General features: G+C 37.6%; 1 protein-coding gene across 2 annotated transcripts in view; it reads right to left on the bottom strand.

Moving 5' to 3' along the window:
* LOC105148625 (cilia- and flagella-associated protein 58) overlaps positions 1-21077 on the bottom strand; it is a 550890-nt gene that overhangs the window by 64775 nt on the left and 465038 nt on the right. For both annotated transcript variants that reach the window (XM_087406699.1, XM_087406698.1), the window contains one exon: positions 4755-5009. In XM_087406699.1, coding sequence (XP_087262825.1) covers positions 4755-5009 — 255 coding nt within the window. The remainder of the gene's footprint in view (positions 1-4754; positions 5010-21077) is intronic.

Genomic DNA, 21077 nt, shown 5'->3' with positions numbered 1-21077 from the left:
TATTAATTGGGTTGGATATTTAGATTTTATTCGAGAAGCACATTTTCGCCTTTTTTAAAAAATTTAATTTTAAAGACCTACGAGTCAATCACGAAGGCATAGAAACTAAAGCTTTGGGTCTTACATGGGATTGCTCATCGGATTGGTTCAAATTTTCTAGCATCGGTTTTTCATTATTAGAAAAACCCACTAAAATAAACATTTTGGTGCAATTTAGCATTAATTTTTGATCTCTTGGTTTGTTAGGCCCAGTAATAGCTAAATATTGATTCAGGAACTCTGAAAATTCAAATTGGATTGGGAATCTATTCTATTAAGTTGCAATACAAAATGGAAGTGAATTCGAATTGCAGGACTTGAAAGATATAAGCATACAGCAAGATTCATCATATTAACTATGCAGCACGCACGTTTGGAGCTACACGGCTTTTCGGACGCGAGTGAATATGAAGATTGTATTTACTTGCGAACAACCTCAACCAATGGAAAGCACTCAGTAAACTTGCTATATGCCAAATTTAGAGTAGCATCCCTAAAAAGCATGTCGCTACCTCGACTAGAGCTATGCGCAGCTTTGTTATTGGCACAGTTGATGCACAAATTCTTAAGCTGCTTGTCCTGCAGGATACATGCAATTTGACTGTGAACGGACTCTACTATTTTAGCATGGCTTCAGTCCTGTTGTCGCTCATGAACGCCATTTGTAGCTAATCGAATAGGGAAAATCTAGCAACTAACGCCAGTTTAATATTGGCATCACGTAGTCAGCACAATCCTACGAATTTCCTATCTATGGGTGTTATGCCTAAAGCTTTAACAACTTTGAAGATCTGATAAGCAGGACCGTCCTGGTTAATTCAGAACAGGGAAAGTTGATCACAAAATTCACTCAATGTCAGTCTCGAGAATGTACCGGAAAGAAAAGCCAAGACCATCGCATCAACTGCAACAACTAGCCAAAATTTTGACATATTCACACGATACTCTAGATTAACTAAGCTCATCCGAGTTGTCGCTTATATCATTAGGTGGTTCTCAAAAAATGCGAGAAAGGCAAGAAACGTGGTTAAAGGCCCGCAAGTATCTTCTAAAAATATCATGGACATGATTGAGCCCATTACGCCTGAAGAGTAAGCTCAGGTAATTTTCTTGAAACTTATACAGGGTACTTTGCTAAAGAGCTGAAATCGCTAGCCAAACTGGATTTTGCAAAAAGAGTCGCATATTAAAACTAAGTCCATTCGTAGATGAAGCGGAAGTCTTGAGAGTAAGAGGGCGTTTTAAGGCATCAAATCTATCTTTTGCTGCAAAAGGAGTCGCCTATTAAAACTAAGCTCATTTGTGAATGAAGCGGGAGTCTTAAGGCATCAAGTCAATTCTTTGCTGCAAAATATCCTATATTGCTTCCAGATTATCATCCATTTTTCCAATTAATTGTAAGGTATAAACATGAAAGGCATCCCCACGCCGACGCACAGGCCACTCTTGCTGCGATCATCAGGGATATTGGCTTATTTTGGCGCGGGACGTAATTCGACAAATAGTCCGTGATCTGTTTTCGAAGCGCCCCAAATCCTACTTTCACCATCATAGACAATTTACCATCATCGAGAGTAAAGATACCGGCCAGAGCATTTGACGAGTGCGGTATTGATTATGCAGATTCATTCTATAAAAAAGGAGACCGAAGAAATACCAAGTTAATAAAATGTTGCATAGCAATCTTTGTGTGTATGATCACTAAAGTAAACATATCAAGGTGGTTGTTGACTTATCCTCGGAAACATTCTTAAACACGTTCAAACATTTTATAGTCAGAAGGAGCTATTCATTGGAAATATTCTCAGACAATGATCTCAACTTCGTGGGAGCCGAATGTGAGTTAAAAGAATTGACAGAGCTCTTCCAAAATCAAGAAAAAGAATGCAATCAAGCATGCAACAGTAAGGGAATCAGGTGGCACTTCATCCCACCCAGAGTTCCACATTAAAAGGGGGGGTTATAGGAAGAGCAGTGAAGGCGGTTTCTCCTATAACAACCAATTTTATGAACAAACTTCAGGAGCGACAATGGGCTTTCCTATTTCTCCTGTAATTGCCAACGTCTTCATAAAGCATTTTGAGAAAAAAACCCTCAGAAAGATACCCAAAAAACCAGAAGTTTGGTTCCGTTATGTAAATAACACATTCGTGATATGAAGACACGGTAGAGCCGAACTCTGTAAATTCCTTATTTTTCCTCAACAATCAATCATCTAAAAATTCACTTCACTATAGACATAGAGGAAAATGGAAAACTCCCCTTCCTAGATGTTCTTGTCTCTAAGAAAGCTGACAGTACCTTAGGCCATCAAGTGTACAGAAAATCAACACAGGTAGATACCTACATGCCGAGTCGCACCAACCAGCACAAAAGCAATCTCCAATCAATTCACTTGTACATAGAGCTTTCACCATCGCTGACAAAAAACATCTACAGATAGAACTCAATCATCTAAAACTAGCCTTACAGAAAAACGGACACGACAAAAAAGACATAATCAAAATAATCAGTAAACACGCAAACAAGACAATGATCTCTAACACACAATCTGACAAAAGGATCCTATCCATTCTCCCATATATCAAAGGAACAATAAAGATTGTTAGGATATTAAACAAATACAATATCCGAACTATCTTTAAATTAACAAAAAGATAGAACAAATCTTAAGAAATCCTAAAGATCAAAGACCTCCACTCAGCTCCGTAGGAGTATATGAAATATCTTGTTTCTGCGGACAAGTATACATTGGAGAAACCGGAAGAATGGTCAACCTACGGATAAAAGAACACCAATGTGATGTGTCAGGCTAAAACACGCCACGCAGTCAGCATTATCAGAAACACAACAGGACATCAAATATTGTTGTCAAATTTGATAAAACGACCACAATAGCCAACATTACATCATGTCTTCCAAGAAAGTATAAAGAAGTTATACAGATACAAAAACACCCTAACAATTTAAATAGAGATAATAGTTACAACATAAATATAGAAAAAATTCTCCTGGTTATTGAAGACCAATTTCCTCCACTTCTCACACACAATTCTCTTCTTTCCTCTCACTACTCCAACAAATATCGTAATATAAAAAGAACCGTCCAGAGGAATACTCAGTATCAGGCTGCTCCTCGCCCTGATGAAATGGACTGCAAGGTTCACGAAAATTTACCTCTTTAAATCAAATTGCAAAATTTTGGAACACTTTTTACATTTTTATGAGCGATTTAAACATTTACGAATTATTTAAATTTTTAAAATTTTTAAACCAATAAACTTTTTTAAATAATTGTAACATTGCTTACATAATTTTGATATTTATTAAATCTTTTTAATGTTTTTAAACAATTTGATTTTTTAAAATAATTTTGAAACTTTTAAAACAAAAGTACAATTGGTGTATTTTAAATAATTTTTAATTAATCAGTTAAATTAAATGCAAAAAGTAATGGAAAACATGCTATGACATAGCCAAGTGTCTGAAATACTTCGCGCCACTCTCAGTTGTGTCGATCCTGGCAGCGCGAATTTCACGCGCCCCCCCATTCGTCAACTTTAATATCACCATTCAAATTTTATTTAACGGATCGCTTTTTCATACAGAACTTTTCGTCTTAGTACATTTCACGGAAAATACGTTGGTTGCTGGCGATACGCGAATTCTGAGACACCTTTATATATAAACACCATTAAAAAATCACTAACACAGTTTCCACACAATATCATTATTCAAATACACAAAGTTTTTTACAGTTAAGATAGAACATAAGTCACGATCAAAATGACATTAAACTGAATCATGATTGATCAAAAAATGACTTTTAGTAAGCATTTTAGTCATTTTAACGTCACTTTTATATCATGATGATTTTTTTATTCTGTTTAGGATGTTTTTTTAAATTTATTGCATGCAATAGATTTTAGAAATATTTCTGTTGAAACATTCCATGTGACATATTGCAAAATTATTTCCGAATTGTTCCGAATGAAGGATTAAAATCTTTCTGAAAATTTATCGCAACAAGTGTTATATAGGAATAAAATTTTATTAGAATCGTTTAATTTGAAATCATACTCATTAATCTATTTCTATTTATCATTAGAGATGAAAAAGGGTGGTGACTTATACAATAACATTCTATACATTAATGACATCAGTATAAATTTCTAAGTATCATGTAAATATACTTACCGGATTTTAGACAATTTTAAAATACACAAATGATAGCAGTAAGGTCATATTTTTATATTTATTGAAACAGTTATCTATAGATACTTTAATTCATCTATCAAAGAATGAGTTATAAACAAGTTATATTCTCTGACTAAAGTTATTTGCATTTCCGAAACAAAATCTATGAGATTTTGTTGTCTGTTGAGCATTATTGTAAACAATAAATTTTTAGAATTTAGGTCAACTTTAACTCATTTTATAGCAATATATAATGGTAACGAGTTATTTAAAAAAAAATGGTAACGGATTATTTTTCTAAAGTACTACTACTTTACTAACACCTTGTGTTACTCCATATCTTAATACTTTTTAATAAATTTTACTACCTATTTAAAATACATTTTTTGTTTACTAAATTGTTACTTATATGAAGTATAAAAATCATCAATTTGTCATATAAAACTTATAAGTTTGATATATACTTTCCGTTTTATAATATGCAGCTACTTAAACTTTTTTTTAAAAAATAAACTTACCTCGAGTTTTCGCCATCTGTGTATGTTTAATGGAGTTTGAATTTCCTCTTCAAGTGCAGTGACTTTAAGCATTTCTTTTGTTAGGTTACGATTTAGATAAAAAACTTCTTGACGCAAATCGCTAACGTTGAAGATATTTTTTGCTAGTAACATTTTCTCAGTTCTAAGTTTATTCACTTCGAACTTGAGTAATCGAATATCTTCTAACCTTTGATTGTATTGCTTCTCGCCACATTGTAATGTTCTATTCAAGACCTATGGCATATAAACATTCATATATATACATTTCAAACAAAAATGCTATCTTCAGATGTGGTAAATAATATTGCAGTTTATATGTTTCAAGTCCGGCAAACCGAACCGACACATATTTTATAGAAACTAATAATTGTATTAGTATATATTTACATTTGAATATTACTAAATAACAATAGCAACACTTCGTACAAAAACGGCATTCTCTTCATATATATAATATATTCTATTCAAGATCTGACATAAGTATATATGTAGGTATATGTGTTTCAGAAAAAAATCCTATCTAATTTGTATGTAGAAAATTCAAAGAAATCATGTCACTAGATAAAAACTTTTTAAGAAACGTTTGAAATTGCTTATCTTCATACTATTATGTCTGTTGAACTCGAACACAGCTTAAAATTATTCCAATTACAAGGAATTGTAAGAACACAATTTTTTTTGCACAAAAACCCCTTTTTATAGCAAACATTTTATAATGAATAAATAGTGAAAACTGTGAAATCTGTGAGAACTGTGAAAAAAAGAAGTTTCGATAATTATTTGTTACAGAGGACTTAACCCCAATGTCCTTGACTATGATATTTGTCGTCAAAGCTACAAATCCTGAATAATTTTGCCTTAACAATTAAATAACAATGTCTTGTAATTTTTGAGATACTTAAGAATTAAAGTATAACTTTAGTATTATGCGGCGGATGCCCCTAGGCAGGCAGGGAGTGGATCTCGCTTCATGTAAAAGGTCGTGCATCTCTAGGCAGGGAGGGAGAAGCTAGATCGTTTCGTGTGGAAAGTCATGTTCTTTTAGACAGGGGGAAAGCAGGATAAACCTCGTTTCGCATGGAAGATCAGATACCTCTAAGCAGAGTGGAAGGTTGGTTAGACCTCGCTTCGCCGGGCTTCGCGTGGAAAGTCGGATGTTCCTAGGCAGCTGGAAGAGATGATGTAGACTTCCCTTTGCGTGGAAAGACCTACGCTCCGTGGCAAAGGAGAAGATGGGGTGGACGTTGTTTCGCGTAGAAGAAGTATAAACGCTGATACTATTATAAAATTGCACTCTCAAAAAAATATCTCAAAAATTATAAGAGACCGCCACTTAATTATTAAGGCAAAGTTACAACATATGTAAAGATCAAAATCATCGGAGAGTATACATAATTATCAAAGTCTTTATTAACAAAAGAAGTTTTCTTTTTCTGTAAAAAAGAGAGGAAGAGAGAAAGTGATAGAAAGAGATGTTGCTTTGCAAGTACTTCGCGCCACGCAGTACTACGAAATAATCGGCCCACTTGCTAGACTATTTCCTCCAATCCCTACTACATGCTTTTGACATATTATTCTGCAATCTGACAGTTCGGTGAATTATTAAGCAAAGTTCTCCTACTTCAAATATCCAATCTTCAATTTCAATTATTATTAGTCGGAGTCATCTAGATATCATTATTTTCAAATACAAAAAGTTCAAATTACATATGATACATTTGCATTCATAGAACGACCTATGATAATATAACCTATAATTCTTTATTTTAGGCGTTTAAATCCAATTGGATTTATTTAATTGCGGTTTGGGAAATGTTTTTATAAATAAACTCTTTAAATCTGAATCAGTGGATAATCACCGATATTAGTGCCAAGTATGCCACTGGTAATCAGTGAATTAAATGTGAAATTCCTAAAATAGCTAATCTTTATTATGTGATCTAATTAACCTTGTTTTAGCGCTTAAATTAAATGAATATGATATTAGAAAATTGAAATTAAAATGCAAATATCAGTATTTTAGTTATATAATGCTTAAAGATTCTTCCTTTTTTAGTTGAACTTCACTGATTATTAGTGCTAAGTATGCCACTGGGTAATTAGTGACTATTCATTGATTCAGATTTAGAAAGAAAGTTTGATTTGAAATTAGTTCCAATTGCATTATCTGGTTGAATCGCAATTAATATAAATGCAGTCCTTAAACTATTAAATAAAGAAGTGTTCGAATATAACTTATATTAAAACTGATATTTTTATCAGGTATGGTACTCGCTTATTGCGTCGAGTGGCTGCTCAATGCGATTGACTTGCGACTTATAGATACGGATTCAATTCCATCTGCGCTCACATACGTGATTTTATTCGTTTAAATAGCCAAACTCTAGGCTCTACTTGATGATTAAGGCACCTTTGATTGCCAATGTCGTTCGAATTCGTCATTAAACTATAGATCCCATATATCACGTCTGTTAAGCTAGCACCAAAAAATTAAAATGGCACATATGTCAGAATTAAGTGTTCTTTATATTCTAATTATATGTCTAGTGCCAATTTTTGTGCTTAAACGGTTTAGTAGAAAATGGCAATCGAAAGTGGGGGTGCTGACTTAACATTAAGCAACTTCTTCATTAAATTACATACAGGATCAAAAAATTAGTACAATTAAATGCTTTTTATATGCTTTTAAAATAATAAATCAAAATTAATATAACTGTGACGTTTTAAAAAAGATACGCCAATAAAATTTCATACATATAACGTCCATACAACAATAAAACATTAAAATATAGCGAATTGGTTATAGGCTCAAATTGTTCTTCCACTTTTATGCTTTCAAAATATGCATAACAAAATTTCGGTACTCATTTTTATCGGTAAATCACTTCGAAGTGATCACCCATTTAAGACTAAAGTACTAGTTATAACACAGACAGCGAATTAATTGCTTAAAATGTTCATCTATTTATGTGCTCTCCAAATGTGCATAACGAAATTTTGGTAAATCTCTTTCGATGTGACCTGCTAATTACATTAGTTCCCATGTACTTCGTTTAAAGACTAATTATTAGGTGTACAAATAAGTTTTAAAGCGTTTTTTGTGTAACGTATAATTTAAACTTAGAATTCAAATATTTTCGCGCTCTTTTGATATGTAGTGGCGCTTAATGTGTACTATTAAAAAACATAATTGACTTCACAAAATTGGAAACTTAACCTCAAAATTAAATGGTTTTAAAATGGCGAGCGACAAGCAATTTATTCGACACTGCATTCGATACGAATTTCATCAAGGAAAAAGCGCTGCTAAAGCATGTGAATCAATTTGTTCTGTTCTTGGAATCAATGTTGTATCCAAAAGTACGTGTGAGTTTTGGTTTGGGCGATTTAAAGAGAATGATTTTGATGTTAGCGATAGAGAACGTAGTAGTGCTCCTCAGAAGGTTACCAGCAATGAATTGCAAGCATTACTCGATCAAAACTCATGTCAAACACAAAACGAACTTGCACAGCAACTTGGAGTAACTCAACAAGATATTTCAATTCGTTTATGGCAGATGGGAAAGATTCTGAAGGAAGGAAAGTGGGTGCCGCATGCATTAAATGAAAAAAACAAAAATGATCGTCTTGAGAAGTGTTTGAATAAACAGCATAGAAAATCTTTCTTGTGGAAAATCGCGACTGGTGATGAAAAGTGGATTTTTTACGATAATCCTAAAAAAAGAAAACATTATGTGGATCCAGGACATCGCGAACGCGAGATACAGATTACTAAAGCCATCTATTGGAAAAATAATGGATTCCTTTTTACTACACCTAATATTATTATCGTAATATTATTTTCTTTAATTGATCTTCTCTATGTGTAAAATATAGTAAAAAATTATTTGTAATTTCAATGGTTAAATAATTAGTTTATATTGATAAATTTATAAATTATCATAATTTTATTATTATCAAGTATTAATTAAAAAATGTAATTCGGTCTTCAAATAAATTCCGAAATGGCTGAACTTAATTTATCGAAATATAAGCGTTATGGGCGAACTGCCCTATAATAATAAAATTTTTTAATTTATTTATATTTATTTATTAATCAAATTCAAAACTTCATGAAAATTCAAACAGAAGAAAACGTTACATTATTTTTCTTTGTATGGCGTATTGTTTCATCTTAGCCTATTTTGTCTGTTATTACACTCATTGACAGTTTTGCAGTTCCTTTTAACGAAATTTTTGAAGAAAGTGTAAAAATGGCCAATATTTTAGAACTAGGTTTTATGAAAACGACTCAACTTTTTTCGATCTCATTCCTAGATAGCAAGATATATCATTTTATCATCATTTCGACGTCAAATGACGTCGTTTGATGTCAGCTTGCTACTAGGATTTCGACAATTGTAAAATATATATCATCTAATCATAAAAATCTTCTCAGAATTTTTCAGAAAATAAATTTCTAAATAATTTTATAACTTTTTAGAAAATTTTATAATTTTTTATACAAATTGAAATATTTTTTAGAAATGTCGAAAAAGTTTATATCTTTTTTTCTAGTAATTCTTTGTGTGTGTATATATATATATATGTATATATATATATATGTATATATATATATGTATTATATATATATATGTATATATATATATATATATATATATAAGAAGATGCGGTAGTGTCTCCGCCCATGTTAAAAAAAAAAGTGAAAGACATAAACTAAAAGACACTACAAGTCTCTTATCCCCATCAAAGTCCATTTTTGAGGAGTACAGAACTACTAAAATATAAAAAATTTTGAATCGCACGTAACATATCCTAAAAGGCGGCATCGCCACGAGTAATTTGAGCCAAAAGAAATAAAAATCCATCAAGTCGTTCTGGAATCTCATAGCAGTCGAAAAGTAATGATTTTCGTGAAAAATGAAGTAACATCTTTTTCTTCTCCTCCTACTTCTTCTCCTTCTCCTTCTCTTTCTCCTCCTTCTCCTTCTCCTTTTTCATCTTCTCTTTCTTCTCCTTCTTTTTCTCCTTCTTTTCCTTCTCTTCCTTCTTCTTCTTTTTCTCCTTCTTTTCTTTCTCCTTTTTCTTCTTCTTCTCCTTCCTTTTTCTTCTTCTCCTCCTTCTCCTTTTTCTCCTTCTTCTCCTTCTTCTTTTTTTTTTCTTCTTTTTCTCTGTCCGCAGTCATGTGCACCTCTCTTTTATCTCATCTTTCACTTAAATCTCCCTCAACTTCGATCAACTCCCTTCCCCCTGCCCTCCACATCACCCACCTCCATCACCCTTCTCTTTTTCGCTCTTTTTCGTCTTACTCTCTTTCGTCCTCTCTCACCTTCGTCTGCTGAAAGTGTCCGATGGTCACTCAGGGTCGTGACCTTGATAATGTGAGCCAAGATCGTATTAATTTTTTTGTATAACTTTGTAATGCATGATGGGTGACTGCTACAACCTTTTGAAGGTTGTTTGATGTGCTAACCTTCATAATGTATGGGAGAATCAGGGTCATCGGAGATGAATGGTCCATTTTAATTTTAATAACTTCTCAATGGGTAATGGTCAATGGGTAATTCTGTTGAAAGTGTTCGATAGTCATTCAGGGTCGTGGCTTTAATATGAGTCAGGGTCATTTTATAATAATTTTTATGGATAGCTTTGTAATGCGTGATAGGTGACTGCTACAATTTTTCGAAGATTGTTCGGTGTGATGATCTTCATAATGTGTAGGAGGGTCAAAGTCGGAGATGAATTCTCCTTCGATGGTTACTGAGGGTCATTACCTTGACTACATATGTCACGGTCAGCGTCATTGGAGTTGAATTCCCTATTTCATTTTTAATAACTTCTTAACGTGAGATGGATGACTACTTAACCTTCCGAAAGTTGCAAGAAATGTAGTGGGAAGACAAGTATGCCACAGGTCTATGTTAATAAGTAATAATTTCAGATTGAAAAAAGAAATGAAATTAAACAAAAGTTAGTGAAATTAAGTTAAAGAAATGTGATAAAAAAGTTATCCAAAGTTTGCATTTAATTATAAAGAAATAAGACAAATTAAAAATAACAAGCAGCGTTTCGAGCCCAATTGAATCATTATTAATGTTATAATTACTAAGACACAAGTATATACAGGTATATTTAAAATAGAACGGGTTTAAACTGGTCAATAAAGAAATAAAAAAATGTATGTATAGATTTCTGGAAGGGCAATGGCGTTATGTTCCCGGAAAGAACAAACCGGCCGACTGCGCTTCTCGGGGTATAACATCAGGCGAGCTCATTAATCATCTACTTTGGTGGTCAGGCTCTTCTTGGCTGCACAACTTCACCTGGCCCAGCGAGCAATCTGAGACTCCACTGGGGACACTGCTCGAGCAACGTGTCCATTCACGCACCGTCACATCAAAGGTTGTCACGGAATCGGAGCTTCTCCTCACTTCACCGGTTTCTGAGAGTCACAGCGTGGTGTCTACGTTGGCTGCACCTAAGAGAGATGCCAACGACGAAAGGAAGTCCGGAGTCGATGTTGACACCCGACGAGCTCGATGCCGCACTTGGAGGATGGATCCGAGCAATCCAGGAATTGCATTATTGATACGAGGTCACTACCACGAAGGATCACCGCACGATGCAACCTCGTAATCAGTTACGGACCTTGAATTCCTTCATCTCCGAATACGGAGTACTGAGAGTCACCTGAAGCACGCAATTCTCTCTCTAGACGAGCGGCATCCTATAATTATACCGCCGTATTCACACCTCACACGCCTATTAATATCGTTATGTCACCGCCGAACATTACATGGAGGAGTGAAGTTGACTCTGAGCCTGATTACGGTATTGGATCCTTTGAGGGCGAGCCATGATAAAATACTGTTGTGTGTCATGTGTATCAGATGGAGAGGAGTCACGCCACAGCCGCTAATGGGTAACCTTCCTCAAGGACGCGTAACCCCTGCACATCCATTCCTTAGAACCGGCATCGATTATGCCGGGCTGATACTCATTCGCACGAGCCGAGGACGTGGGCACCGCTCCCACAAAGCTTTTATCGCCATCTTCGTGTGTTTCTGCTCTAAAGCGACGCATCTCGAGGTCGTTTCCGACTACACGACGGACGCATTCCTGGCCGCTCATCGTCGGTTCACATCACGTAGAGGACTATGTTCGGACTGTAGCACGAACTTCGTTGGCACCGACTGACAGATACGAGAGCTTCTTTGTACATCTTTCGTCAACGGCAGCCGCATCGCGCATGCTGCTGTTACAGGAGGAATCCGATGGCATTTCAACCCACTTTCCGCACCCCACTTTGGAGGTCTCTGGGAAGCAACGATAAAGTCGATAAAGTACTACTTTCGAAGAGTAATCGGCGACATTACGCTCACTTACGAGGAGGTGAGCACTCTCTTAGCTCAGGTGGAGGCCTGCCTGAATTCTCGGCTCTTGCTGGCGTTATCTGACGACCCTGATGACCTCTCCGCGCTCATTCCAGGACATCTGCTTATCGGAGCTCCGTTACTAGCCTTTCCAGAACCGTTGCTCACAGAAAAGGCAACCAGCTTTCTCTCTCTCTCTCTCTCTCTCTCTCTCTCTCTCTCTCTCTCTCTCTCTCTCTCTCGTTAGCAGCATCTTCAAAAAATGCGTGATCACTTTTGGGAAAGGTAATCGCGCGAGTACCTGCATTCCTTGATTTCACGCTCGAAGTGGTACAAGGTAAGCCCTGTTCATCAGATTGGCTCATTGTGTCTCATAATTTCAGAGACATCACCACCAAGCAGATGGCCACTAGCTCGCATCACAAAGCTGCATCCAGGAGAGGACAACGTGACCCGCGTAGCAACAATTCGCACAGCATCATCCGATCTCATCCGACCTCTGGTAAAATTGATGTTGCTGCCTGGACCCACTGCCTCAACCATTCCACACGCGGACTCGCAAGAGCAATAAAAAACGCGCAACATTGTATTAGACCGTCTAATTCATTGTACTCGCGTCAGTTCACGCGCATGTAATCGCGGTAATACGTAGGCTGCTGGAAAAGTTTCTGCAAACAATATGAAAAAAAACATGTAAAATTCGATAAATGACTTTATTATTTTTCGAAATATTCGCCTTTAAGATCGATACATTTTTGCATACATTTTGCTCGAACCAATTTTCGAAGTATTTTTTCCACTCTGAGGCTGTAACCTCAGAAATCAGTGTACGAAATATTTCAACAGCTGCTTCAGGCGACTCAAATCACTCATCACGCATCTTCTTTTTAATGTTTGGGAACAAACAGAAGTCATTAGGTGATAAATCAGGTGAATACGGACAATAAGTCATCAATTCGACATTTTTACTGGATAAAAAATCAACGGTTTGACCGTTGTATGACAGCTGGCGTTGTCATGATGAAGGATGATGCGACGATTTCGATTTGTTCTATGCAATTCATGACTTCTGGCAAACAAATTGTTGTATACCAATCAGTATTTACAGTCCTTCGATCCTCTAAAGCCACGGTTGCCACATGCCATAATCATTTGCTTGGCAGCACTGCGTGAACGAACAACTTTTGTTGGTTTCGGTTCATTTTGAAATACCCAAACAGTGGATTGTTGTTTATTTTCGAGCTCATACGAATAGATCCATGTTTTGTCCCCAGTAACGATGTTGTAGATCAAATTTGACCGACCTCGGTTGAATTTCTTGAGCATTTCTTTGCTCCATTTAACACGAGCCTATTTTTGAGTTTTGATCAAATTGTGTAGGATCCAACGACTGCAAAGTTTCCGTATGCTCAAGTGATCATGACGCAAAGTCGTATGTATTGCTTTCATGTCAATGCCTAAGGATGCCTGAATCTCGCAGTATGTCATATGCCGGTCTTGCTCAATCATTTCATGCACAGCATCAACATTAGTGGCAACAACAGACATGGATAAACGACCTTCACGGAATTCGTCACAAAGAAAGATACGTCCACGCTGGAATTCGGCAAACCAATTATAAACAGTCCTATTGGATGGTGCTTCATCCCCAAAAGCCAAATGAAGTCGATCGATGCATTGTTTCGGAGTTAGATTACATTTGTAATCGTAAAAAATCATTGTCCAAAAATTTTCATGCCAAATTTCCATTTTCTCGCAAAATAACTTCTTTTAAAATACTATGCAAACAAAACTAGTTGGCTTGAATCAAACTGTCAACTGAATTATGTTAAAAACGTCTAATTTTTACGGATATGATAGTAGCAGAATGTTGACGCCACTGGAAGTATTAGATTGCAGAAACTTTTCCAGCAGCCTACGTATTCACATTACTTTTATCTACTTATCTTTCATAACTTTCGATGATATGAATACAATAAATTTCACATTTTCCTTTGTAATAATATATTTGACGCTTAATGCAACGTACTATATTATATTTTCTAGTTTTAGTTTTTGAAAATATTCTGATTATGTAATCAAGACTATATAATCAAAACTGTCCGTCTATAATCCAATTTTTTTCAATTGATATCATAGCTAAATTACATGCCCGCATCATTGTATTTCTCAAGTAATTCTTTATGATTGTATTTTAATTTTGAAAAAAAAAACGCCTCCGGTCATATGTAAGCACAGGCTTCCGCAACACCGTGCGCTGCACGCGCAATCATCATTAGTCCGCGCTACCTGAAGCACGATTTCTCAAATAATCAATCGAACTCGCGACATCTGAACGCTTGTCGAACGTGAGTATTAATTTCGTTGCTGCTTGACAAGGCGGACGGGATGTTCGAGATTAGCATCCGTAAAGCCGATTTTACGGAATTAATGTATGTACAGCACGTAGTTTAGAAACGTCTAGAAACGCTATATCATTTAAAATTGTTCTAGAAGCTTCCAAATGTACTTGACGATCATCTTTTTTTGTTGAAGTCAAGAGTGTAATCAAAACCGCATGTTGTACATACACAAAAACCAATTGTTAAAAATGGCAATTAGAATTCTGATCGATCACAGCGCACGCGCGCTCGCGTGACGCGAAACGTATAATTCGCTAAAACCCCAATCATAACCGCTGATTTTCCGGGCGCGCATGGCAATAATGTGCCATTTGGCCATCGTCGCTAAAAATTGCCAATTGCGGCCCGAATTACCTCAAAAATTTATATTTTTTGGGAATCTCATAAGCGATTGAAGAAAAGAGTCTTTGTTCGATCAAATCGATAAAAGGCCGGATCGAGCGGTGATCAAACTTTTAGTCGCAGTTAACGCTCCGCAATCTATATAAATCGCTTCTGAGACGCTCCGCCGAAAGAAAAATCGCCGTGTTTGACACGTTGTTACAGAAATTCGAAAGGGTATTCGCCAGTAAAAAGGAAACATTGATTTCCATTTGCATTCATTTGTGTTGTACTGTATTTCATCATCTTAAAATTTGTTACATATTTTTGTGAAATCATCAACTCTGTGAATTGTTTAAATAAATATTAGTAATCTGTTACGTGAATGATATTCACGTTGATTGAATTTTTGTTCGAAAATGTCTTCCCGCTTAAACTCTCTCTCTCTCTCTCTCTCTCTCTCTCTCTCTCTCTCTCTCTCGCTCTTACTCTCGAATACAATTGAAGTATGGTACACGCATACATCTTGCTAGCTCGTCCAATTGCATATTAGTCGTGTCTGAGGCTATTTTTATCGTCTCTTTGGTATTTTCTTTCACCGCTACGGCCTATCCGCATTTATAGGGGCTGAGATACAGTCCGTATTTGTGAACGGAGCGAGATATAGTCCACGTTCTTTCGTGCAATCATGACGTTGCAATTCCTTGAGCTGACGTCGTGCGATTTTACTATCATTTACCACTTTCGCCAAGGACACGAGCGCGCCCAACATTGACAGAAACGGTCCCGGACTAGAACTTATGTCAAGTTAACCTTATACGATATAAGATTTGGTTAACGTAAGATAATTCTAAATAAGGTACACCTAACAAGGTTCTCAACAGGTATGGTTGACCTTTATAAATTGTATGTTAGGACCTGTTTGACCTAAGATAATGCTGAATAAAGTACACCTAAAAAAATCCTCGTCAGGTTTGAATATGGCATTGACCTCGTTTTTAGTACGCAGCCATGTCACATGGACGGGTTACTCATAAAAAGAAAAAAAGTCCACAGGTTCTATAAGACGTATGCAAGTCGATTTGTTTAGTTTCTTAGAGTTTATAAAATTTCTTCAGAATATACCTTCTGAATCTCTGAAATATGTTTTTTGCTTCTTTTGGAATGTGATGCTAAATTAAAAAGCGTTTGAACAATTCCCGGCTTAGAAATTATCCAAATGATTTTAACAAGTCCTAGCTAGGTTGACCTTATTTCATTATCAGGTCCTAATAAGGATCTGATAAGGATTTTATTAGGTCCTGATAAGGACTTTATCAGGTCCTCATCACGACCTGATAAGGCTATCCGGATGAGGATCCGACTATTGTACTGCGTTACATGACTAATCAGGTCCCGATAAACTTATCTTATCAGGACCTAATAACGAAATAAGATCAACTTGATTAGGACCTGCTAAAGCCCTTGCATAAATTTCTAATCGGAGTAACGCACCGCCTCGTTTTGCCGTCGATAATATCTGTTTTATCGTTGTCTTTTTTCTCATCTTCTTTTTCAGTTTCATGCTCATGCCGATCTTGGTTTTGATTTTTATCGCTGCCTAAACGACAGCAGTGGCAGTTCTCTACTCAGAGCTGAATCTCTCGCGGTGACGCGTCCTAGCGCTTTATCGGCGAGTACCTTGTCCGCCACGTGTCTATCGGTGAGATCGTTGAGAATACGTAATGTCGTATTGTCGACACGCCGCGTCCAGCGAATTTATGCCCGCATCATTTCTCTCTAATAGCTTCGTAAGTCAAGTGCTCGGGCCGCAAAACTAGACCAGGATACGTAATTCAAAAGGAAGCGCGTTTATCGCTCGATTCAGCAGACCGCTGCGCGACGTCGACATTCACTACAGTCCCTTATCTTCGTTGTCGATGTGCGTCCACTGCCACGACTGATTATAGTGCTCGTCGTAGCGACGATAAGTTCGAAACTCCGCCTATTCCGAAAGCTTATCTCACACGCGGGCGATATAGTCACCATACATGTTTAAGAGTATGACCTTCGGTATATACTACAATTGCTCTGCGTTCAAGTCCTGAATATCAAAAGGATGGCACAGAGCGAGATACATTTTGCTACTGCGCGACTCGCGAGTTCGCTTGCCTTTAAATAGACGATCGAGAGCGCACAATCCGTAGTGCGAGCTTAAAATTCGTGTTGCAATCGCTGATGATACGCGTCACGAACTGCGAAATCGCGAATAATAGGCGGCGGCGTGGAGAAGCGCAAGCACGAAGTGCTGCCGAGTACTATACGCGCGATCATTTGCGGCTCGTCGAATTGTGGTAAAACCAACGTTCTCATAAACTTACTTGAGAGCCCAAACGGCGTACGTTTCGAGAACATATACGTCTATTTTTTTTGCATATTTTTTTTGAAATTGTTGCAACAGCCAAAGTATCAATATCTCGAAAATCAATATGTTCTCTATCGACAAAATTGGCTACTTTACGTTCTCCAACAACAGCGACGTCGTTCCACACAGCGAGGCGCATTCAAATTCTATTTTTATCTTTGATGACATGGCATGCGAGTGACAAGGATGCGGTGAGAGAATACTTTTCAATGAGTCGCCACGCGAACGTAGACTGCTTCTATCTCTGTCAGACGTACGCGAGGAAACCTAACATTTGATACGCGAACCTGCTGATCCTGTTCAAACAGTATGGTACTAACTTGAAATACATTTACAACGATCATATGAATATCGTCATGTCGTACAACGAATTTTGCGCGTTGTGGCGCGATTGTTGGCAACAAGAATATGGATTTCTAGTGATAGACGAGAACAGTGCGCTCACAAATGATAGATACAGAAAAAGATTTAATGAATTCGCAATACCGTAACATAACCAATCGACATTTAGCCAAAGACGAACATGACAAATGTGTGCGAGCGTGAAAAAATCGCGAGGGAGATCAAGAAGACGAGCGAGTCGATCCGAAACATCGCGCTATGAAGATAAATCGAGAAAGGCATTGCGAACAGATATTTTAAACCTCTTATCAAACCGCTGCGACTATTCATCGACAGGCCCGGCGCGCGACAAAGAGAGAATCGCGTGACGAAGATGCAGTATCTGCCCCTAAACGTGAAAAGAAGGAGGAGGAATAAGAGAAGGGAGAAGAAAGAGCGAGACGTTCGAGCGTTTCACGACTCTGAATAAATTCAATGATCATTTGCACAATTGTATACAACCGATAATTTCCATTTACCGTGTCAAAATCGTACCGCTGGCAGAGTCATTGGAGAACGTTTCCAAAACGACGGAAAATTCGCTAGCGACGAAGATTCAAAATCAGCTGCAAACGTCGGAATAACAAAAAGACCGAAAAAAAATAACCGGAATATATGTATAATAAATTTTTATAATTTAAATTACAGTTTTTTTGAATGTGCTGGACCACGATATCTATCTCGGTGTGCGAGAGTAAGAAAGAGAGAGAGAGAGAGAGAGTTTGAACGGGAAGACGTTTTCGAGTGGAAATTTAATCAACACGAATGTTCACGTAACAGATCACAATTTTTATTTAAAATAACTGACAGAGTTGATGATTTCACAAAAATGTATAACAAAATTAAAAATGATGAATTTAATACAGTATAGCACAAATAAACGCGAATGAAAATCAACGTTTCCTTTTTACAGGCGAAAGCCATTTTGGATTTCTGTAACGAGTCGAACGCGGCGGTTTTTTTTCGGCGGAGCGTCTCAGAGGCGATTGATCTAGATTGCGGAGCGTTAACTACGACTAAGGCCTTGATCACCGCTCCATTCGGCCTTTTTTTCGACTTGATCGAACAAAGATCTCTTTTCAATTGCCTATGAGAAATGTGAATTTTTGAGGTGACCTTATGATTCGGGCAGCGATTGACAATTTTTAACGACGATGATTAAACGGCACATTATTGCCATGCGCGCCCGCAAAATCAACGGTTATGATTAGAGTTTTAGCGAATTACACGTTTCGCGTCACGCGAGCGCGCGTGCGCTGTAATCGATCAGAATTATAATTGCCATTTTTAACAATTGGTTTTTGTGTATGTACAACATGCGATTTTGATTACACTCTTGATTTCAACAAAGAAAGATGATCGTCAAGTACATTTGGAAGCTTCTAGAACAATTTTAAATGATATAGCGTTTCTAGACGTTTCTAAACTACATGCTGTACATACATTAATTCCGTAAAATCGGCTTTACGGATGCTAATCTCGAACATCCTGCCCGCCTTGTCAAGCAGCAACGAAATTAATACTCACGTTCGACAAGCGTGCAGATGTCGCGAGCTCGATTAATTATTTGAGAGATCGCGGCGCTTCAGGCGCGGACTAATGATGCTTGCGCGTGCAGCGAACGGAAGCCTGTGTACATATGACCGGAGACGTTTTTTTTTTCAAAATTAAAAATAATAAGGAATTATTTGAGAAATACAATGACGCAGACATGGTCATGTGATTTAGCTATGATATCAATTGAAAAGAATTGACGAACAATTTTGATTACAAAGTCTTGATTATATAACAGTTGAAAACGTGATCAGAATACTTTCAAAAATTAACAATAGAAAATATAATATAGTACGTTGCATTAAGTGTCAAATATATTATTACAAAGGAAAATGTGAAATTTATTGTATTCGTATCAGCGAAAATTGAAAGGTAAGTAGATGAAAGTAATGCGAATATTACCGCGATTACACGCGCGTGAACTGACGCGAGTACAATGAAATAGATTTACGGTCTAATACAATGTTGCGCGGTTTTTATTGATCTTGCGATTCCGCGTGTGGCGTAATCGAGGCAGTGGATCCAGGCAGCAGTATCAATTTTACCAGAGGTCGGATGAGATCGGATGATGCTGTGCGAACTGTTGTTACCCGGGTCACATCTTTCTCCTGGGTGCAGCTTTGATGCGAGCTAGAGGCGATGCTTGGTGATGATGTCTCTGAAATTATGAGGTACACTAAATCAATCTGAGGAGCAGTGCTTACCTTGCATCACTTCGAGCGTAAGATCAAGGAATACTCGCGCAACTACCTTTCCCAAAAGTGATGACGCATTTTTTGAAGATGCTGCCAACGAGAGAGAGAGAGAGAGAGAGAGAGAGAGAGAGAGAGAGAGAGCTGGTTGCTTTTTCTGTGAGCGACGGTTCTGGAATGATTAGCAACGGGGCTCCGATAAACAGATGTCCTGGAGTAAGCGCGGAGAGGTCATCAGATAATGCCAGCAAGGGCTGTGAATTCAGGCAGGCCTCTATCTGAGCTAAGAGAGTGCTCATCTCCTCGTAGATGAGCGTGGTGTCGCCGATTATTTTTCGAAGGTGGTATTTCGTTGACTTTACCGCTGCTTCCCGAAAGGCCTCCGAAATGGTGTGCGGAAGGTGAGTTGAAGTGTCATCGGATTCCTTTTGTGACAGCAGCTTGTGCGATTCGGCTGCCGTACGGAAGATGTACGAAGAAGCTCTCCTATTTATCGGTCGGCGCCAATGAAGTTCGTGCCACAGTCGGAATAGATATCCGAGCATTGTCCTCTATGTGATGTGAACCGACAAAGTGCGGTCAGGAATGCATCCGTCATATAGTCGGAAAGATGCGTCGTTTTAGAGTATAGACACATAAAAATTGCGATAAAGTCTTTGTGGGACCGGTGCTCACGTCTTCGATTCGTGCGAATGATCAGCCCGGCATAGTCGATGCCGGTTCTGAGGAATGGACGTGCAGAGTTACGCGTCCTTGAGGAAGGTTAGCCCATTGGAGGCTGTGGCGTGACTCCTCTCCATCTGGTACACGTGACGCATCGATGCAATCAGTATTTTATCATGGCTCGCCCTCGAGGGATCCAATATCGTAGTCGCAATAGGCCCAGAGCAACTGTACTCCTCTATGGAATGTTCGGCAATGACATGATGATATCAAGAGACGTGTGAGATGTGAGTGCGACGGAATAATCACAGGATGGCGCTCGTCCGAAAAAAGAACTGCATGCTTCAGGTGACCTCCAACTCTCAGCACTCCGTGTTCGTCGATAAAGGGATTCGAGTAACTGGTTGCGAGATGGCATCGGGCGCTGATCTTTTGCGCCAGTGACCTCATATGCATAGTGCAATGCCAGGATTCAGTGCAATGCTCGGATCCATCGCCCAAGTGCTGCGTTG

Source organism: Acromyrmex echinatior, chromosome 5 (genome assembly GCF_024713525.1).
Source record: "Acromyrmex echinatior isolate Ae372 chromosome 5, ASM2471352v2, whole genome shotgun sequence".
NCBI lineage: Eukaryota > Metazoa > Arthropoda > Insecta > Hymenoptera > Formicidae > Acromyrmex > Acromyrmex echinatior.
This window is presented reverse-complemented; position numbering and strand designations above follow the sequence as displayed.